We start from the raw sequence: 22089 nt of genomic DNA, 5'->3' as shown, positions 1-22089 counted from the left end.
AATAACCGTTGGGGGAAAAAACAGGTGAAAATCGGCTCAAAAACGAGTTAAAAAAGTGCCCAGGCCGGCCGGCGGGCCGGCCGGCCGGCCGGAGCTCGGGCCGGAGAGGCCGGTGGCCTGTCGGGTCGGACCGGCCCACCGACCGGGCGGGGCGGAGCGCGCGCATGGGCGGCGAGGAGCAAGGGGGCGCGCGGGGAGGTGGGCCGTGCGGGGGCGCCTAAGGCCCGGCCGGCGCCGAGCCCGGTCGGGCGGGGAAGGCTGCCGGGTGGCACGGTAGCAGGCCGGCGCACGGGCCGGACAGAGTGGCGGCCCGGTTAAGGTCCGGTTGGACCGGAGGTGGAGCTGGGCTGCTCGGCGCGTGGGCCGGTGGCCGCCCGGTCGACCGGGTGGGCCGGCATGCGGTCCGGCAGGCCGGGCGGCAACCGGCCGCCTCCCCCCTTTTTTTCTTTTCTTTTTATTTTTCTCTTTTACCTTTTCTTTAATAACTATTGCTCCCGAACTCCGATTAACATGAAACCAATTTTGTTGAAAAGATAACGACGAATAGAACCCCAACAAAAGCTGGAAATATTGAGACTCCTCACAGAACATTTTAGATGATTTTTAGAGAGGGAGTCTCCCACCGTCAAGAAACGGTGAAAACATCCAAACTCGAAAACGCAATAGAAGATGCATGCGGATTCCGTTTTCGATGAACTTGGGCTTGTTGTAAAGCTAGCAACAAGCTCAAGAACCTCACACAGAGAAACACCAAGAAGCAATAAGGATATGCAAAGTATGCAAAGGATTGAGCTCCCTAAGACGATGTGATCAAGTTACTTAACCGAAAGCCCCTCTTAATAGTGCGGCTATCTATCCTATAATCCGGTCTCCCAACATCCACCTTGAGACCGGTAAAAGGAAAACCTAGCAAGGCCATACCTTTGCCTTGCGCATCCCGCTTGATCTTGATGATAACTCTTCAAGCTTCACTCAAGCCGGAATGCCTCTCTTGATCAATGTTGCTTCGTGAAGACTCGCAAATGCTCCCCCATACACTATGATGGGAAAGCTTCATTGATGCACATCTTCACAAGTCCATTATCATCAAATGGACGGCAAGCTTCAAGTATGTGATTCACTTGAGACGCTCATCTTGAACTTGCCCAACTCAACCTTGTATCTTCACATACTCACATAAGATAGAGCATGGCTAATATTGAGTTCCACATAAGAACTCCATCTTCATTTCTTCTTATTGATCATATCACATATATATATATCTTCATACCGATGATCTTGATGCCAATACACAAGATATACCTTTATCTTCATGGCATCCATACTTGAATCCAACACATGGAGAGCAAGTAGTACCTATGGAATATTCCTTCATATAAACTCAATGAAAACATTAGTCCATAGGGGTTGTCATTAATTACCAAAACCACACATAGGGGCAATGTACCCTTACAATCTCCCCCATTTTGGTAATTGATGACAACCACAATAAGAGGGTTTATATAATGAATATTAGTGACAAGTACGCAACTTATCCGAGAATAAGTTGTATACAAGAGGTTGTATTTGATATGGTCAAGTAACACAAAGCTACTAGCCCATATCAAAACCGGCTCTACTCACACAACTACAACAAATGCAATGGATGTGAGTAGAACCAATATTTATGGAGAAAACTCCGCCACAATGTATGCACGTGTGATGAACATGAATTCATTGCGTACATTGTCAAGATTAACCTTTGGGATAGTTTCCACTATATATATACAACCATGCAAGACATATAAATATGGAATGCATGAGAGGCAAAACACTTAAGCACAATCCAAACTTAAGTATAAAACCATTCCCTTAAACCCTCTAAACTTCTCCCCCATTGGCATCGATTGTCAAAATGGGTGAAAAATTTAGAAGGCCAATATAATGTGAGTTCCTCCCCAAAGTGTGCACTTCTCATAATTTGAGTGGAATCAAGTGCACATATCCAATGATGAATACTTGAAGGAAATCAAACTATATTGAGGATTAAAGATTGCATAAATATAACATGGTGAAGTGAGCTTCAACAAATAAAGCAAGCAATCAAAGATCCAATTGGACAAACAAAGATATCATGATAAGAGAGATATAGTGCTTCTAAAAATAGGAAAGCTCCCCAAGGTTCGTGCACAATTTATAATGTTTGCATTTGAATACAATATGCACAAACATGGAATCCTCACTCCCTATATATCTTTTAGAGCACAACTAAGATAAAGAGAGTATGCTTATCAAGAACAACTTTAGTCCAACAATTACGAGATATGAGTGCATGAAGAGAAACAAATAAACCAAGCACTCATAAATCTTCTTTACCAATAACACTAAAATCAAGAGGATAAGAAGGTAGTTGGCAAAGAACAAGGATATCAAGGTGATGGATTAACGCTCTTATGTATATGAGTTTCTAAAGTGGAAAAAGTGATCCATAAATAAACATGCACACACAAGAGGTTAACAAAATAGATAAGACAAGATATCCAAGATGAAGTCATAAAATATACCAAAGGATGTTTGCTTAAGAAGCATATATAGCCTATGGCTCCAATTTACACACTTGTGGTATATGAATGAGCTTCAACCAAGAAAATCTCAAAAACATCACAACTAACAATAAGGGAAGTAAAGCTAGTTGGAATGTTTTGAGAGAGGCAACAAGTATCACAAATACGGATTTATTTCACAATTTCATCAATATTGTACAGAAGAGCTCTTTGAGGAATTGATATGCAATAAATTGCTAGAGGGCATATTTGTGATAGGTGAATCATAAATATGATATATATATAACCTATCATATGCATCTTCTCAAATTACTCAAATGTACAATAAGAAGTTTTCTTTTAAAAGTATTTTTCAAGAATTGCAATATTTTCGAAATAAAGAATTTCATGCCAAGATACAACCTACAAGAGGTTGGATGCTATATGAGAATGCATGAATAAGATACTTGTTACCGAGATAGCAATGGCATGATGTAGTAGATAAGATTTCATCGAACATCCTAGCTTGACTCTAATTATCATATGTTGACAACACCTTCCTTATAGATGAGACAAGCCTCCATTGCATCTCCAATGTACCTAAAACAACATTCAAGTACATCTTGGTCCCCAAACTCATTGGTTCCAACATGGTTTAGACTAACCACAATATATAGGACACACTCCATATAAATATGTGCATATTTAGATGAAATTTGAATTTCATGCACATCTTAGCCATTTAGGATTTGATGGAGTATACCCTATATAATGGATCAAAGAAGACAAACATGCTACAAATATAAACAAATTACATATAAGCATGCATAAAAACTTTAAAGATCCAAGAAAGATATACTTTGGACAAAACACCAAATGAATTGAAGAAGGCATAAAGGTGTGAACAAGCAAATTTGTTGTCCAAAATATATCAAAGACGCAAATCACAAAAGATTTGTTCAACAAAGTTCAACAAATGAACTAAGAAGAAACCATTGAGCATAAAGGATGAAATAAAGCAAACATGCTCAAAGATTTATCTCATTCAACAAATAAAGCATAGAAGAAGGAATGAGATAGCAAAACTCCCAAAAGAGCAAGGTTCAAACAAATAAACCAAACCCTCTACACTTTTCACAATGGCACAATGTACCGTAAGGAAAAGGTTTGTCTTCCAAAACAAACACTTGATATGAATTAAGAGAATTCATCAAAAGATTTTTCAAAGGGACAAGGAAGACACATGGGAGCAACGAAGATTTCTTGGAAATAAAATAAGTAAATAAGAAGAAATCCAAGGTGAAGATGATCCATGAGTTCAACCACATACAAGGTTATCAATTGTCAAAGACAATGGGTATATTGGAAATAATTTCCGGTGGTGAATTGACAATGATAGTAAGGATTAACTTCGCAATAAAAGGCATAGGATAAGTATATAGAATTAAGCACTATGCACGGATGAAGATTCTTGATAGCTTCAACTAGTCAAACAATCACGCACGGCAATGATTAGAATAACTTGAAGCAATCGGTGTCCCAAATAAGATATAGAGATATGTATTTGAGGAAAACCGTACCAAGAATTTCTTACTCAAACAAGAACCCATAAGATGAGTAATAAAGGATTTTTATTAGGAATGGAGCTTGTTTGAGCAAACATGCCACCTAGGAATAAGATAATTAAGAGCATCAACTCTAAGTGGCATAACCTCATATGTTCACATTTTCTAGGCTTGTGATATGTACAAAACATATTACTCCCCCATAATGTGATAAAACATTTCTTCTAAACAAGAGGCAACTAAAATTCAACTAGAGATGATTAATGGATATTTTAGAATTTGAATTTCTCATGAGTATGGCACACCACATAGTGACTAGATAATCTTGCAATATCAATACTAAGTGGTGGTACCCATGTACACACATTTTAAAGGAAGAGAAATGCACAAAGCATATCACTCCCCCAAAATGGGATGTTCCATTAATCACTTCAAAGAGAGCCAAATAAGATATCATCAAGATGCATTAGGCTCAAAACAATACACAAGTATATGATGAGTCAAACAAACATACTTGAATACACAAGATAGGCAAGTAAGACACAACACATACATACACATATTTGGTACAAAACCAAACATGTAAAGGGGCAAGTAACTTACAATAAACATGAAGAGTTGAAGTACAAGTTACCGCAAAGAGGTACATTGGATATAAGATATAGATGATAATCCATACGACTTGGCTTGGTAAAAATATAATATATGAAGATCCCTTAATTCTTCATGAAGTAGCCAAATCTCCAATGCCCTCCAAATACACCTATTGATCAAATTTGAGCTTGTTGGTCCCCAACCAAGTTGGGTCCTAAGAGGTTAGTCACAATAGGCTTGGCAACCCAAATGGTTCTTTTCTTGAAACCACTTTGAGTTCCAACAAACTTGGCAAACACATTGACATTCTTATCCTTCCCTAGAGAATAATCATCATCAACAATTATAGGGTTAGATAAGGTACCACCTAAGCAAGAAGAAGCAAAGTGCCCCTTCTCACGGCATAAGTAGCAAGTGTTCCCCTTTCTCTTCTTTATTGATTTCTTCTCTTGGGGAACAATATCTTGATTCTTCTTGGGAAGTGGCCTATCTTCAACTTGAGGTCGAGCATGAACTTGACCTTGACCTTGTGGCCGTTTCCCTTGTTGTTTCTCACTCAAGTGCTTCTTCTTCTTCAATGGGCATGATCTAACATGATGCCCTTCAACCTTGCACTTGAAGCAAACCAACTTGGCCGGATCCTTGACTTTGTCTTGGCCCTTCTTCTTGTTGCTCTTGCTCTTGGACTTGTTCTTGTTATTGGAGTTGAATCCAAGTCCTCTCTTGTCATTGGGAGATTGTTGCACACTTAGCATCTTGTCAAGTGCGGATTTCCCTTCATGACGCTTTTCCAAGTCTTTCTTCAAAGAAAGGACTTGGGCCTCGAGCTCTTTTATTTCCTCTACATGGTTAGTAGAAATACAAGTACTAGAGGAAGTAGAAGCTTCATTGTTGGAGCAACAAGGCAAAGTAAGTAATCCAACACAAGGTGTATCACTAGTTTGACTAGATGGATTACAAGGACTAGCACATGGCAATATAACATTTTGGGTTGAGGTTGTGCTAATGTCCACATGAGGCTCACAAGATGTTACCTTAGTGATACTAGCCTCATGAGCTAACTTTAGCCCATCATAGGAAATTAGAAGGTCATCATGAGAGCCCGAGAGCTTTTTATGACTTTCTTCCAATTCCCTATAATTGCTAGTTAGCAACTCAAGTTGAGCCCTTAACTCAACATTCTCCTTTAAGATAGATGCTTCACAAGAATTAGAGTTAGTAGCACAAGCATCAACAATAGTTTTCTCATTTTCATGCATATAGGATTCAAATTTTTGTGTAAGCATAAAATTAGTATGCTTCTCATCTTTTAGCTCATGCTTGAGGAGAGTGAATCTCATTTCCCCATTTTCAACATGGGACTCCAACTCCACTATGGTTTCCCTATATTTACTCAAGGTATCCATAGAGTGTTCGAGATTAGCACGAGCTTCTTTATTATCATGAAGAGAAGCATATACCATTGCCATATTATGCACCAAGATATTATATTCTTCATCATTATCATCATCATCACTCTCATCATTAGAGGAAGTGTTAGGAGTCAAAGTAGGAGATACCTTTGAACCATTTGCCATAAGGCACATGTGCATACCGGAGGATGAGGATGAAGAAATTCTTGAATCCTCATTTGAAAACATGTCTTGATCCATAGAGTGTTCGGTTTCCTCTACATTGTTAGTCAACAAACAACTAGAGGAAATAGAAGCATTTTGATTATGGGAGCAAGACAAGGCAAGCATATCATCATGGGATTTATGTAAGCAATTTACACATGATATGCAAGGACTATCAACACAAGCATGTAGATTATTTTCAATGCTAGATGTGTTTAAGTCCAAAGAGGAAGCATTGCAATGGGATAGAGATGAAGAATCATCACTATTGAGCACAATATCAACATTGCAATTTTCCTCACCACTCACCATATCATTACCTCGTGTCTTGCTACACGTTGGTGAAGTGGAAGTAGATGATATATCATCACGGCCGGAGGTGGAAGCAACTTGGAGCTCTTCATGATGTGAAGAGGAAGAGAGCTCCTCGGAGGCACCACCAACCAAATGAGAAATGGATCCACCAAACATTTCTTTAAGCTTGATCCACATCTCATGAGACGACTTTCGCTTTATATATATCAAGAACCTACGAAAATCGGGTCTCAAAGAGAATAAAAGCTCATTAGATACTTGAGATTCAAGATGTAAGTTTTTCTCATCCTCTAAAGATAGATTTTGAGAATCCATCGGAGGAGAAAAACCGACATCTAGAAATTGCTCTATATGTGGACACAAGGTCCGAAGCTTACAAAGCAAGCAATTTCTCCACAAAAGATAATTTGTGCCATTAAAGATAATTGTGTCATTGTGCACTATACTAGCCGACATCTTTACTCTCAAGGCGGTGAAGCCTTAAACAAGGAGAGAGCTTGCTCTGATACCAATTGAAAGATCGAGATGTCGCCTAGAGGGGAGGGGGTGAATAGGCAATTACAAACTCTTGCAGATTTGTCTTGTAAGAATGCGGAATTAAACTATCGTTTAGTTTACAAGCACAAACCCTAAATATGCTAAGCTCAACTAAGTGTAACAATAGCGACTAGAGCTAAGCAAGATAGGCACAAGATATATGTAGCACAAGTGATAGCAAGATATATATACTTCAAGCACGATGGCTATCACAAGGAAAGAGAGCTCGGGTATAGAAATAACCGAGGCACGTGGAGACGAGGATGTATTCCCGTGTTCCCTTGCTTTGCAACAAGGTACGTCACGTTTGGAGGAGTGGAGGTCCCACGAAGGATTCCCCGCGCCACGAAGGCTCACCCTATTCTCCGAACCACACCCACGAAGGATAATGGCCCTTTCCTTATGGTTAGCTTTTCCTCGATCCGCTCCGGAGATGGCAAGCTCCACAACCACTTCACAAGCTCCACGAAGGAGAAGCCCGGGCCCCTTCACAATCTTCCACGAAGAGATCACCGGGACACCAACCAAGCCAACTAGGAGGTCACCCTCCAAGAGTAACAAGCTCACGGTCTCTCACTCGAACAAATCATGGTGGAGAGCTCAACACTATGCAATGATGCAAAGCAAGAACACCGGAGGTGTTCAAGTCCTTCACACTCAAATCCCACCAAAGCAATGAATGCTAGGATGAGATTGGAGAGGAAGAACAAGGGGAAAGTCAACCAAAGACTCCAAGATCTAGATCCCAAGAGATTCCCTCACTTAGAGAAGAAATGGTTTGGTGGAAGTGTAGATCTAGATCTCCTCTCTCAAATCCTCAAATATGAGCAAGAATGGTTGGAGGAATCAAGGGGAGAGCAAGTTCTTCAAATAGCAACAATGGAGGTGAGAGAATGGGAAGAGCTAGTTGCTCAAGGTGGAAGAAGGGCTATTTATAGTCTAGGGAGAAAAATAACCGTTGGGGGAAAAAACAGGTGAAAATCGGCTCAAAAACGAGTTAAAAAAGTGCCCAGGCCGGCCAGCAGGCCGGCCGGCCGACCGGAGCCTGGGCCGGAGAGGCCGGTGGCCTGTCAGGTCGGACCGGCCCACCGACCGGGCGGGGCAGAGCGCGCGCATGGGCGGCGAGGAGCAAGGGGGCGCGCGGGGAGGTGGGCCGTGCGGGGGCGCCTAAGGCCCAGCCGGCGCCGAGCCCGGTCGGGCTGGGGAAGCTGTCGGGTGGCCTGGTAGCAGGCCGGCGCCTGGGCCGGACAGAGTGGCGGCCCGGTTAAGGTCTGGTTGGACCGGAGGTGGAGCTGGGCTGCCCGGCGCGTGGGCCGGTGGCCGCCCGGTCGACCGGGTGGGCCGGCATGCGGTCCGGCAGGCCGGGCGGCAACCGGCCGCCTCCCCCCTTTTTTTCTTTTCTTTTTATTTTTCTCTTTTACCTTTTCTTTAATAACTATTGCTCCCGAACTCCGATTAACATGAAACCAATTTTGTTGAAAAGATAACGACGAATAGAACCCCAACAAAAACTGGAAATATTGAGACTCCTCACAGAACATTTTAGATGATTTTTAGAGAGGGAGTCTCCCACCGTCAAGAAACGGTGAAAACATCCAAACTCGAAAACGCAATAGAAGATGCATGCGGATTCCGTTTTCGATGAACTTGGGCTTGTTGTAAAGCTAGCAACAAGCTCAAGAACCTCACACAGAGAAACACCAAGAAGCAATAAGGATATGCAAAGTATGCAAAGGATTGAGCTCCCTAAGACGATGTGATCAAGTTACTTAACCGAAAGCCCCTCTTAATAGTGCGGCTATCTATCCTATAATCCGGTCTCCCAACATCCACCTTGAGACCGGTAAAAGGAAAACCTAGCAAGGCCATACCTTTGCCTTGCGCATCCCGCTTGATCTTGATGATAACTCTTCAAGCTTCACTCAAGCCGGAATGCCTCTCTTGATCAATGTTGCTTCGTGAAGACTCGCAAATGCTCCCCCATACACTATGATGGGAAAGCTTCATTGATGCACATCTTCACAAGTCCATTATCATCAAATGGACGGCAAACTTCAAGTATGTGATTCACTTGAGACGCTCATCTTGAACTTGCCCAACTCAACCTTGTATCTTCACATACTCACATAAGATAGAGCATGGCTAATATTGAGTTCCACATAAGAACTCCATCTTCATTTCTTCTTATTGATCATATCACATATATATATATATATATATATATATATATATATATATATATATATATATATATATATCCAAAATAGTGGGCTACCATGGTGGCTAGCTGTGCACCCCCTAGCTGCCGTCTGATATCCTGTATGTAACATGAGATCTACTTCCGGGAGCACACTATTCAAACTGAACCCACTAACGCCATCTCTTGCACAGCTGGCCGGGAGCACCCTTTTCAAAAATTGAATCACAACAATTTCTGGAATACACTTTGCAATACGCTTTTCAAAATGGAATCCACAACAAAACTATACACTCCTTTTTCCATTGCAAAGTTGATGTATAAAGGTTCTGCCATTCGATTCCTTTGATCCTTACACATCCCACTCCCGCTACATTTCATCAGCATGAACAGCTTTGGCTCTTCGTGGGCTCGGCCGCTCCCGCCGACGCTGTTGTACAGATAAGGTTTAAACTCTTCAATCCATTTTCTAGTACGTACGAACTTCTGCTGCTGTTTTGCTGAGCCAGCTCGAGTCCTTCCTCACCTCCTCCTCCTTTGGAAGCAGAGCAAATTCAGTGAAAAGAATATACCTGGCAGATTTCATCGACGGAGCGAGGTTAGATGTAATTCATTCTTGATCGATAACTTTCTCCATTTTTGTTTCACCTATCAAAAGTTTTTTCGGCCATCTAATTACACATCATACTCGACCCACAGTTCTGCAGGGTATCACGCACTAAACCAGATGTTGTGCAGCGGAGCAATGACGGTTCTTCAATTGCGCTGCTTCTCATTCGCCTCGCCAGCCCCACGCTCGACGCCGCAGCCCGTCCAGCAGCACCGACGTGGACGCATGCTGCCGACGCTGTCCGTCGCCAAGGGACACAAGGCTCTTGCTCCTGCTCCTATGTTGACACTGTCACCGCAGCCGCCGCCGCAACAGTTCCCGAGGACGACATGGTCGTCGTTCCTGCAGTCCCCGTTGATGTTCCAGAAGGACGGGCAGGCCAGCCGCGAGGAGTGGGAGCGCGAGTCCTTCATGCCGTTCCTGCGTTTCTACCGCCGGCCCTATGTTACCATCGTCGATGAAAAGTTCAGGCAGAAAAGCCCAACTTGTGGGAAATATTTTTTAGAGAGATCTAGATCAGATTATTGCTTCTTTCTCCTTTTTAGTCAGTTGCAATTTCTTGTCTAGCACGTGCTCAGTCTGAGAATCTTATAATAACAATAGTATAAACTCCTCTTTGTTTTTCTTGATGACTGAAGATATAAGTACTATATTTGTTGTTGGATGATCGGAACTAGAATCTAGAAGTTTTTCCTAAGAGGTTTCAGAACTCTGAGAAACTGAAAGTGGTTGCTACTCCTCCCTCGTTGATTCACTGAATCAGCTGATAAATCTAAACAAGGTGTTATCAAAATCTGGCATATAGTTAATTAGTCTTGTTCATTTTGTTATTTCTACGCCGTGATGCTCGGAAGATTTTTTTTCCGTCCTCTTGTGCATCAAAATGTACTCCTGCTGTTTTCAAGGATATTGCCGCCACCACGGTAATCGACGCATCTATCGACCGTAGGTGGGAATTGGAATTTCAAACGTAGACTGTAATTCCAAACTCATTACTGCAGTTTTTACGCTATGTGAAGTGTGACAAATAGGGATAAGTATCTGATTCATTGCTAAGCCTGGATATGCTATATTTGATGCTAAATTAGAGGGCAAATAGTATGCGTGGAACATGTACATATCAAGGTGGCTGCTCAAAGATACTACCCATGTCTGTATGCATGAGTTGCTTCGGGGCTACTACAGAATCGATCAATTGATTTATACTCCGTACTAGCTAGGTTGATACGTGCATACAATTAGTAGTACTAAATGAAATCGATCCAGCTGCTTGTGTAGCTGCTTGGGTGATAGCTGAATAATCGAGCGTACGTGCAAATCGCATCGGAACAGAGATTCGTGTGTACGTGTGTCTCTCCAGAAACGACTCGTCGTCGATCGCCGGACTGCAAAATGCCTGCAAATGCCACCTTGCATGCATCTCAGACGGTGACTAAAACTGCTCCCTTGAAGATAGTAGTTTGAAATGCATTTCCAACAGCAATTCAATGCTCGTTGCTATATCATTGCCAGCTTATCATATGACATATCATCTGTAATTCTAAACGTATTTGCAACTGTAGTACAAGGTAGTGTAGCATGCTTGTTCAGCATGGCAAACGAAACTATCAGCATTGTAATTCCAAACGTATTTGCAACTGTAGTACAATTCTAGTTGCTTCTTTCTTTTCTTTCTTACAGCTAGCAACACGAAGGCTGCCTAACGGCTCTAACGGCAGCTTGACAACCGTGAAGAGATACCAATAGCCAGCTTTTGCTATCTTCTACCATCCAAAGATTCTACTCTCTATATCAAGCGGTTAAGAGGGGGTGCATAGCTAGCCACCATGGTAGCAAATCCGCGTCGATATATATATATATATATATATATATCTTCATACCGATGATCTTGATGCCAATACACAAGATATACCTTTATCTTCATGGCATCCATACTTGAATCCAACACATGAAGAGCAAGTAGTACCTATGGAATATTCCTTCATATAAACTCAATGAAAACATTAGTCCATAGGGGTTGTCATTAATTACCAAAACCACACATAGGGGCAATGTACCCTTACATTCTCCCCCACCGCTTTCCCTTTCAGAAAAATTCACTGCAAAGAGAACGTCGCGGTAGACATGGAGATCGTGAGGCGATCAACAAAAGAAGGTAGTAATATTTTTCTGAATAAAAATATGACGAATAATGGACAATTTTCTTGGAAGTCAGAGAAGGTAGTAGTATGTTTCACAAATAAGAGAGGTAACCAACAGTGCAACAAATTTCGTTTCGTAGTTACTGCAAAAGGCCGTTGCTGAACTGTAGAGTTGGAATTTTCCTATTCATAGCTGAGTTTTCCTGAAGTTCCATATACCGTCAATTCTATCGTTGTCATTGTTCACTTTGTTAAGGGGTATTAGTATTTGTCTAGGTCTCCATGGTGCCGTATATATCTAGGTTTGCTATTCGTGTGATTCATGTCTTTTGTACTATATATATGGTAGGCTTTGGCTCCTGATAATACAAGTTGTTGTTTGCCTATCATGGTATAGGAGCTAGGTTAGGGTTCCGCACGTTGCAACTCTGAACTGTGGCCTAGTGCGTTGCGAGGCCATGGAGTAAGGATGTCAATTTTACCCACGGGTATGGGTATCTGCGGGACCGTACGTACCCGTATGGGTATACTTTTATGCCCATGGGTAATACCCATACCCTACCCGCTAAGTAATGGGTAGGGCACGTGCATAGTCTCGTACCCACGGGTATATCCATACTCTGCCCGTTTATTGTCAATTTCTTACATGACACATCTATTTTTATTAACTTATGATTTAGAATCTGAGAATGTGATTTTTATATTTTGTTAATTGTTGTGTACTCGACTACCTGTTATTGAGTTAAGATAATTTATTTTTTAGTCAAATTTGTTATCAATAAATGTAAAAATACGAGTGACTTGTGTACAATTTAACCTATCCATTGGGACCCATCGGGTATGGGTATGAGTAAAGTTTTATACCCATGGCTACGGGTATGAGCAAAAGTTTGTACCCATTAACTATATATACGGGGTTTGGTATGGTATTGCTCTACTGTGTCCATACCCTACCTATTGCCATCCTTAGCGTGGAGTATAGCTCTATGCATGGTTGTGAATATTTAGACTCGTTTTTACAGCTTGGCTATACATAGAAAATCTATATTTTCTCTCGCACGTGCAATACTTTAGAGCTAGAGAAGAGCTTGAACAAGAAAAATTGAACTAAAAATTATTATTACAATATGTTGTCAATATCTGATTTACACCCATCTAGACAAGCTGCTGGAGATGCTCGCTAGGCTAGTTCAGGGGTGAAAATTCAAGTTGTTCCCTGTGGGTTTTACGCTTTAACCCCTGTTTGGGTCATCAGCCCAGCGTCCATGACAAAAACTGAAGTACAAGGCCGAATAGCCCGCTATTAAACAAATCAAACCCCAGTCTAAATTCTGTTTGTACAACTTAGATCTTACGATGTCAATATTTTTCCATTTTCCCATCGACTTCTGAGCCAAAATACAAGCCCCAAACTGACATGGTTACTGTCACATCAGGAGGATTCAGGAGATCGATCTGGCGGAGAACCAAAAAGTCTCCTCATCGATCGACCATTTCGTCATACTATTCACAAACAGAAGATCGATGAATTAAGCTAGCAGAAGAAAAGAGGAGAAGCAAAAGGAAATGAAAGCCCGTGGTGCTTGCTAGTCCGAGGGCTCCTCCTCTGCTATGCTCTCCAGCCGCGGCCGCCACACGCCGGCGCGCGCGCTGCTGCTGCGCCGCCGCCGGTGACTCGTCTCCCGCTTCTCGGACAGCAGCTCCCTCAGGTAGTTGTCCTGCTCCGCCGTGCTAGCCGCCGCGGCCACCGCGCTCCCGCCGCCGCCGCCGTTCTTGCGGTGGCAGTGGCCGTGGCGCCTCTTGGTCTTGGCCGCCGGGCACGCGCCGTGCTGCTTCGGCCGCTTCAGCTCGGGCGCCGTGGTGGTGGGGATGAGGAAGTAGATGCGGCCGCGCCTGAGCTCGGAGTCGGGCGACACGATGACGATCCTCCTGGCGGCGCCGGCGGAGCCCGCCGCGGTGAGCGCGTGGCTGGGGTGCGCGGCGAGCACGTCGGAGGCGATGAGCGGGCAGGTGAACTCGTCCACGTGGCCGCTCAGGTGGACGACGCGGACCACGTCCAGGGCGCCGCAGGGGAGCATGCACGCTAGGCAGCACCGCAGGCTGTTCCCCATTGCCGCCTTTCTTCTTCTTCCCTTCGCCGGCGTCGGACTACTGCTGCTCTGCTTCGTGGGCGAGAGCGGATCAGCGGGAGGAGGAGGCGCGCGCGTGCTGGCTCGGTCTTGTTTGGCTCACGGTGAGACAGTTATGATGAAGGGTGTGGCTTGGGTCGGCCCGGCCTGTCTTGTGCATATATAGAGCTGTGTTGGACTGAGGCGCATCTGATTTGCTGCATGGTGTATTGAAACGGCCAACGCAACGGGTACATGCACAATTCCACACATTGAACATTCTTTAGACTTGGAGATCATTTTTGGTTGGGTTTTGAATAAAAAAGGCAGTAGGTGCTATGGTTTGAAAACAGAATTACTCATCAATGTAGGGAGAACTTGAGTAAATCTAACAGATACCAATATGATCGGTTTTGGCTTTGTCAAAATCAAACGTATCCGATAATTTTAGGAGAAGAGCTTACTTTACATGTGTCAAGTTTGAAAAAAAAATTCCATTGTTTGCCAACATATTAATGCCATCTTCGCTATAATAAATACTAACACAACTGGAAAATACAAGAAACAATATGCATAAAGATCACATGAACAACACAATAAGATCATAAATCTTAAATATGTAAGTTTCAAACTCCATTTTTTTTTGCTAAGCACCCTAAATGTGATGTTTTACTCCTAGTAGTGATTTATTTTGTTCTGGTAAGGGGTTTTCAATGGAATCTTTTTGACGATCATTAAAAATTATCGATCAAATTCATTTTTTTAAATATTGCAAGTAAGAAGGTTAAACTCTTGATGTCCATTATAAAGTTTCAATAAGATTCCACTATGTCTTTAAAATTTCCACTAAGAAAGTATCAACCAAATTCAAATATCATTTTAATAGATAATCAAAGTGTAGTACCTAGTGAGCGAACAAACTACTCTGAGCAGCCTTAATTGTTGCAAATCAACACCCTGCCATCTGGTTTATAAGGTTGGTTCATATATCTGGATCATTAGCCCGACTAACAAAATATAAGTGGTATGACAGAAATATATCATTGAGACCCTGTTTGAAACATAGGAAAAACATGAACTTTCGGGGCATGTTTCCTATAGAAAAAATTGTGTTGAATGTTTAGGAGAAATTAAAGGGACCCTTGGCGTAAAATAAACATGAGGTATTACCCCGTGTTTTCATCTCTTTGCGTATACAAATTTCGCGCTCTTGTGTGGCATCCAAACGACTCTCTCTGGGCCTTTGGTTCGCATGATTGTAGAAGAGGAGGAGTAGGTAAACAAACAGCTTCAGTGCCACGTTTCATTTCATTCCTATTGTATTCTGGTACGTTTGATTGTGTCACGGGAAAACGAGTATAGTTTGCAAGAGGTTTAAATGGGGGCGAAATTTTGTACGAAACATGGTAAAAAGTAATCCATATATCATATATGATTAGTCATGTTGTGAAGTGTATATGTGGTTTGCCTAGCCCTTTCCATCAGTTCGGACTTTTGGTTCAAGTGGCTAGTGCATGAAGCTTAACAAGTCATACGAATCAAATGACGCCACACAGAATCCTCCCAATACCTAAACAACTCATAATTTGGTTTTATGTAGGAATTGAGGATACATGACATCTCATTTCGTGTGAATAATTGTTCCTGTGTTTCTAGTTCCAGCATCTCAAATGGGGTGTGGCTTCATATTCGAATGAAGAGTTTCAAATGACATAATTTTCATGACATACTAACTCAAAATCTAATCGATGATCTTGAAATATATGCGAGCCTTTAACCAGAGAGAGAGGCGTATACAGTAACCAGACATGCCACGGGGTGCAAGTAGCATTTTTTTCCTGAACCGTATCCAGCACAGGCAAGACAAAAAAGGGCACCATGCATCATGTTCATTTCGCTTGCAGGTTGCTGTTGAGCTCCTTTTCTTTGGCAACTCCATTGTTTGCCGTGTCTAAAGATGCCTTTTGGGGGAATCTCTCACTAGTTTTTCACGGGCGATTCAGCAGCCAAGACACAAAAAGAGCTATAATTAGCTAGCGGGAAATCGTGCTCATTCGTGGGGTCATACGAACTTGGTTTCTCAGGCAAGGAAGCTGCTAGGAAACCTGTCACCGCCGGCCATCCGTGCCGCCAATGATCGATGGAGAATAAAGCCCGTGCTCGTGCTCAATAGTAGTATCTGTTTACGATTCTGGTGGAGAACATTCCTGGTATCATGAGAATGGCGCCACATGAAGCTCTCGACGTCCCTCCTTTTGACGATTCGATAGAAATTAAGGAGAGTTCCTCTCTTCAAATCGAGCTCCATTCAGAACTAGAGAAGTTTGGCCCGTTTGTTGAGAGAATTTCTCTGCGATCCTTGAATTTCCTTGTCTAGAAAACGTGCAGCATATCGAACAGAAAGTACACCATCGAATAGACAGGGGTTGGAGGAAGCTGGGCACTTTGTGCAAGCGGCCAGCGGTGATCATGTCATGCCAGTCCCCAGACCGGACTTCAAAGCCAGCAATCCATCCAGGCAGGCAGAACCGCAGGATGGGAGACACACCAAAAAAGTTGAGTCAGGAATTTGCCTGCCTGCAAGGAGACACGCGAAAAGCTGCTCGAGCACACACCCGCGCCGGCCGCAGCCGCCCTCCCACGGCCCGGAGCTCCCCCAATAATCGACGCGTGTCTGTGCAATGCAGATCACATAATCCATCTTCCTCTGTCCAAAAAAAAAATCTGCTCAACGTTTTCTAGATATGGGTGTATCTATGTAGTAAAAAATAGCTCCATAGACCATAGTACCGTATCTAAATAAGCTTTCGGGACTGAGGGAGTACTTTTTTTTTTCTTTTTGACTAATTCCTAAAATTATTTTAGAATTTGATTGAGTTCGGCGTATTCGAAAATAGAGTTAAAATTGCGCACATTGGCGCCAACGAATGACGCCGACCAGCGTCATGTTGAGTTGGCACTGACCAACCTGTTCTCTTTTTTTACAATAGGGTTCATAGTTTTATGAAAAACGCTATCGATCAGCCGGACGATCGTTCTTGTTTCTTCCTATGACTTCTCCGTACGCCACGCGTCCTCCTGGGTGGAACAAAACCACGCCAACCACATGCCTTATCCTTTTCCAAGGTGCCTCTCATCTGCTTGTTCTTCCTTATTTTTGGTTCCTCGCTCTCTCAACTCTCTCACACAGCACCGAACGACGACATCGACACCAAGGCCGAATTCCGCCGGCCCCCAAGCCAGAATCCGCTAGCCCACTGCCTGAATCCATCGGCTCTGCGCCGGAATCTACCGCCTTTGCCGTGGGGCGCCTGTGCCAGACTTCACCGCCGTTGCGTTGTCGCGTTGCCATGGGGGAGGCGTTCCTGCGGGGACCAGGAGGGGAAACAACGTAGCGTCGCATCAATGCTACTAAAAGCGGCGGTCGGGGCAAACTTACAGAATATTTGTGGCAAATTTCTTCTTCTTATGACGCATGTTTTTTCTTCGTGTGGTGCAAACTTCTTTGTAAGCTTTGTAGCAAATTATTTCTCCCTTTGATGCAATTCGAGGGAACATTGTAGCAAATTTCTTCTTGGTACGATGTATTTTTTTATGAGTTGCATATCATTGGAATGTTTGTACTCCCTCCGATTCATATTAATTGACTTCAATATGGATGTATCTAGACACATTTTAGTTCTAGATACATCCATATTAGAGTCAATTAATATGAACCGGAGGGAGTAGCAAAAAGTACCATCATTTGATGCAAGTTCAGAAAATGGTGTAGGAGAAATCCTTTTCTTATGAAAATCTCCCTTTCGATGCAAATTTAGAGAATGGTTGTAGCAGAAATCCTTCTTTTTCGATGCAAATCTCCCTTTTGATGCAAATCTGGTGGCGAGAAGCTGCAAATGTTTGCTAAAAATGCTTTGTAGGCACGCCGTCGGTGCTACAAGCTAGGCCACCGATACTTCCATGCTAGGTAGTTGGCGCTACAAAACTTCAACTGTTGTCTGGTGCAAAGGCGAATCACCAGCGGCGAAGGGCGGCCACTTCAATTTGCAGCTGCAAAGGGTGAGCGTATGTGCTCCAAACTGCGCTCCTCCCTACCGCCACGACGTCGCAAAGGGCATCACTGTCGTTGGAGATTCTTCCGATGAGGATGACGGTGCTCCTGATGACCCACAAGTATAGGGGATCGCAACAGTCTTCGAGGGAAGTATTACCCAATTTATTGATTCGACACAAGGGGAGACAAAGAACACTTGAAAGCCTTAACAGCGGAGTTGTCAAATTCAGCTGCACCTGAAAACAGACTTGCTCGCAAGAGTTTATCAGTAGTAACAGTTTTATAGCGATAGCAGTAGTGAAATAACGACAGCAGAATAACAAAGACATCGGTAGTGATTTTAGTAAACAGCAGGATTAAAATACCGTAGGCACGGGGCCGGATGACGGACGTTGCATGGATGAGAGAAACTCATGTAACAATCATAGCGAGGGCATTTGCGAGATAATAATAAAACGGTATCCAAGTACTAATCAATCAATAGGCATGTGTTCCAATTATAGTCGTACGTGCTCGCAATGAGAAACTTGCACAACATCTTTTGTCCTACCGGCCGGTGGCAGCCGGGCCTCAAGGGAAACTATCGGATATTAAGGTACTCCTTTTAATAGAGTACCGGAGCAAAGCATTAACACTCCGTGAACACATGTGATCCTCACATCGCTACCATTCCCTCCGGTTGTCCCGATTTCGTCACTTCGGGGCCATTGGTTCCGGACAGCGACATGTGTATACAACTTGCGGGTAAGACCATAAACAATGAATATCATGATGAAATAATAACATGTTCAGATCTGAGATCATGGCACTCGGGCCCTAGTGACAAGCATTAAGCATAACAAGTTGCAACAATATCATAAAAGTACCATCTACGGACACTAGGCACTATGCCCTAACAATCTTATGCTATTACATGACCAATCTCATCCAATCCCTACCATCCCCTTCGGCCTACAGCGGGGGAATTACTCACACATGGATGGGGGAAACATGGCTGGTTGATGGAGAGGCGTTGGCGGTGATGGCGGTGATGATCTCCTCCAATTCCCCGTCCCGGCGGAGTGCCGAACGGAGACTTCTGGCTCCCGAGACGGAGTTTCGCGATGTGGCGGCGTTCTGGAGGGTTTCTGGCGACTTCGACTTCTCCTCGTGCGTTTTTAGGTCGAGGCGAATAAGTAGTCCGAAGGGGGGCGTCGGAGGCCGGCTGAGGGGGCCACACCATAGGGCTGCGCGGGCCCCCCTGGGCCGCGCCGCCCTATGGTGTGGGGCCCTCGGGCCTCCACCTGATTTGTCCTTCTGGCTCCGTCATTATTCTAGGAAAATAGGGCCTTTCGTCAAAATCCCGAGGTTTTTCCTGAAAGTTGGATTTCTGCACAAAAACGAGACACCAGAACAGTTCTGCTGAAAACAGCGTTAGTCCGCGTTAGTTGCATCCAAAATACACAAATTAGAGGGAAAACAATAGCAAAAGTGTTCGGGAAAGTAGATACGTTTTGGACGTATCAACTCCCCCCAAGCTTAGCTTATTGCTTGTCATCAAGCAATTCAGTTAACAACTGAGCGATAAAAGAACTTTCACGAACACATTTGCTCATATGATGTATATATTCTCATGATATGGCTAATACTTAAGCAGTTCATAATAAGATACATGCAAATAAGATCATCTAACAACTATGTCAATCATGAAGAGGTACCAACAATTAATAATAAGCATCATGAATCATGTATATAAGCAGGATTGCAATGTTCATAAGAGAGTATGATAAAGTGGTATCTCGCTTGCCTGTATTTCATCGGCAAAACATAAATGCCCGGGCACCTCTGGAGTTCATAGAAAGACTAGAAGTAGTGATTATCAAAGATAAAAGCATCAAAGTTATACCACAATCAATAATATTTTGAGACAAGCATATTATACTAAGAATGACAGTTGTGCTCTCAAGAAAGTGCTCAAAGAAAGGATGGAGACACAACATAAAAGTAAAGGATTGACCCTTCGCAGAGGGAAGCAGGGATTAATATGCGCTAGAGCTTTTCATTTGTAAAGCAGGAGTAAAATTATTTTGAGAGGTGTTTGTTGTTGTCAACGAATAGTAATGGGTACACCAACTACCTCGCCAACCGGACTTTCAAGAGCGGCTCCCATGAATTATTTGCATTTTTATGTGGCACTCCTTCCAACCTTTCTTACACAAACCATGGCTAACCGAATCCTCGGGTGCCTGCCAACAATCACATACCATGAAGGAGTGCATTTTTAGTTTAGTTTTATTATGATGATGACACTCCCCCCAACCTTTCCTTACACAAGCCATGGCTAACCGAATCCTTCGGGTGCCGTCCAACAATCACAAACCATGGAGGAGTGTCTATTTAAATTAATTAATTCGGGACTGGGAATCCCATTGCCAGCTCTTTTTGCAAAATTATTGGATAAGCGGATGTGCCACTATTTCATATGAGAGTCCGTCAAAAGTAAATGACAAGGTTGAAAGCTAAACACCACATACTTCCTCATGAGCTATGAAACATTAACACAAATTAAGAAGCATTTTGAAGATTTTAAAGGTAGCGCATGAGAATTTACTTGGAATGGTTTGAAATGCCATGCATAGGTATTTATGGTGGACACTCTGGAATAACTTGGTTTTCATGTATTTGGAAGCACGAGCAGCGTTCTCGCTCAGTACAAGTGAAGGCTAGCAAAAGACTAGGGAGCGACAAATCAAGAGAGCAATAACTGTCATAATCATGCTTGCGGCAAAATAAATTAACTGAGGCATAAAAGTGATACAAGAACTCTGAAGCAATGTAAATCATTGAGGCTTAATTGACTCTTGTTCAGTCATATGCATGCGTGAGCATGTGCCAAGTCGATATAAACGAATTATTCAGAGGAGGATACCACAATGCCATACTTACTTATGAATAAAACAATGCAAGCAAACATCCATGACATGCTACTCATATTAATAAATTGGAGCTAAATATGAGAGATCATGAACTACAAGACTTTCTTAAATAACATATACCTCACATGAACCAACTAAGCATGCTCACATGGATGAGTATATGTACAAAAATGAAAACAAATAGAGTTCATACCAGCCTCTCACCACAATCAGATTGTCGTAGATCGTCATTATTGCCTTTTCACTTGTGTAGCTTGGATAATATGAAATGAAAACCAAGCTCCAGCCACCGAAGACCATTGAACTCATGATGAACTTTACAAACCAAAGAAGAACAACAAATATTTTTGGTGTTTTCGAATTTGAGAACAAGAACAAAAGAAAACAAGCAAACAAAGCAAAATCTTTTTGGGTTTTCTTATAGCAAACTAGCAATAGCAATTAAAGCGAAACAAATGCAAGAAACCAAGATAAAAAAATGATGAAGAGAAACAACATAAATATTTTTGGTCTTTTTGTGTTTTGGGAAAGAAATAAAGCAAGAACAAGAAATAGCAAAATAAAAGAAACACAGAAAAGCGGAATGGCAGAAATCTGCCAAAACCTGACAGCAGTACAGAAATCGATTTTTACAAAAATCTTACGTTGCTCATTTCAAAAAGTGTTCAACTAATGAAAGTTAGATAACAACCTGGGGAACCTGCAAAAAAATTTGCAACTCAAAATAACGTTCTGGCTGTGCGCACGAATTTTTACGGTAACAGCCCAGAATCTGTTTTCAGGCAGCACTTCCCCAAATATCATCTTCCTCTCATTAGAAAACCACTCAAACAAACTAAACAAATATATACAAGTATCCAGCAACCATATATGCAAAGAATGAGTGATGTCGGTATACCTCCCCCCAAGCTTAGG

At 42.7% G+C, this 22089-nt stretch overlaps 1 protein-coding gene across 1 annotated transcript; it reads right to left on the bottom strand.

Moving 5' to 3' along the window:
- Positions 1–13683: 13683 nt before the first annotated feature.
- On the bottom strand, positions 13684–14208 carry LOC124707036. Its single transcript, XM_047238697.1, has one exon. The coding sequence runs from the start codon at positions 14206–14208 to the stop codon at positions 13684–13686; it is 525 nt and encodes a 174-aa protein (XP_047094653.1).
- Between the last annotated feature and the right edge of the window lie 7881 nt (positions 14209–22089).

This window comes from Lolium rigidum, chromosome 4 (genome assembly GCF_022539505.1).
Source record: "Lolium rigidum isolate FL_2022 chromosome 4, APGP_CSIRO_Lrig_0.1, whole genome shotgun sequence".
Classification (NCBI taxonomy): domain Eukaryota; kingdom Viridiplantae; phylum Streptophyta; class Magnoliopsida; order Poales; family Poaceae; genus Lolium; species Lolium rigidum.
This window is presented reverse-complemented; position numbering and strand designations above follow the sequence as displayed.

Coding starts and splice junctions, on each gene's coding strand:
- LOC124707036 (XM_047238697.1), bottom strand. CDS start 14,208: ATGGGGAACAGCCTGCGGTGCTGCCTAGCGTGCATGCTCCCCTGCGGC.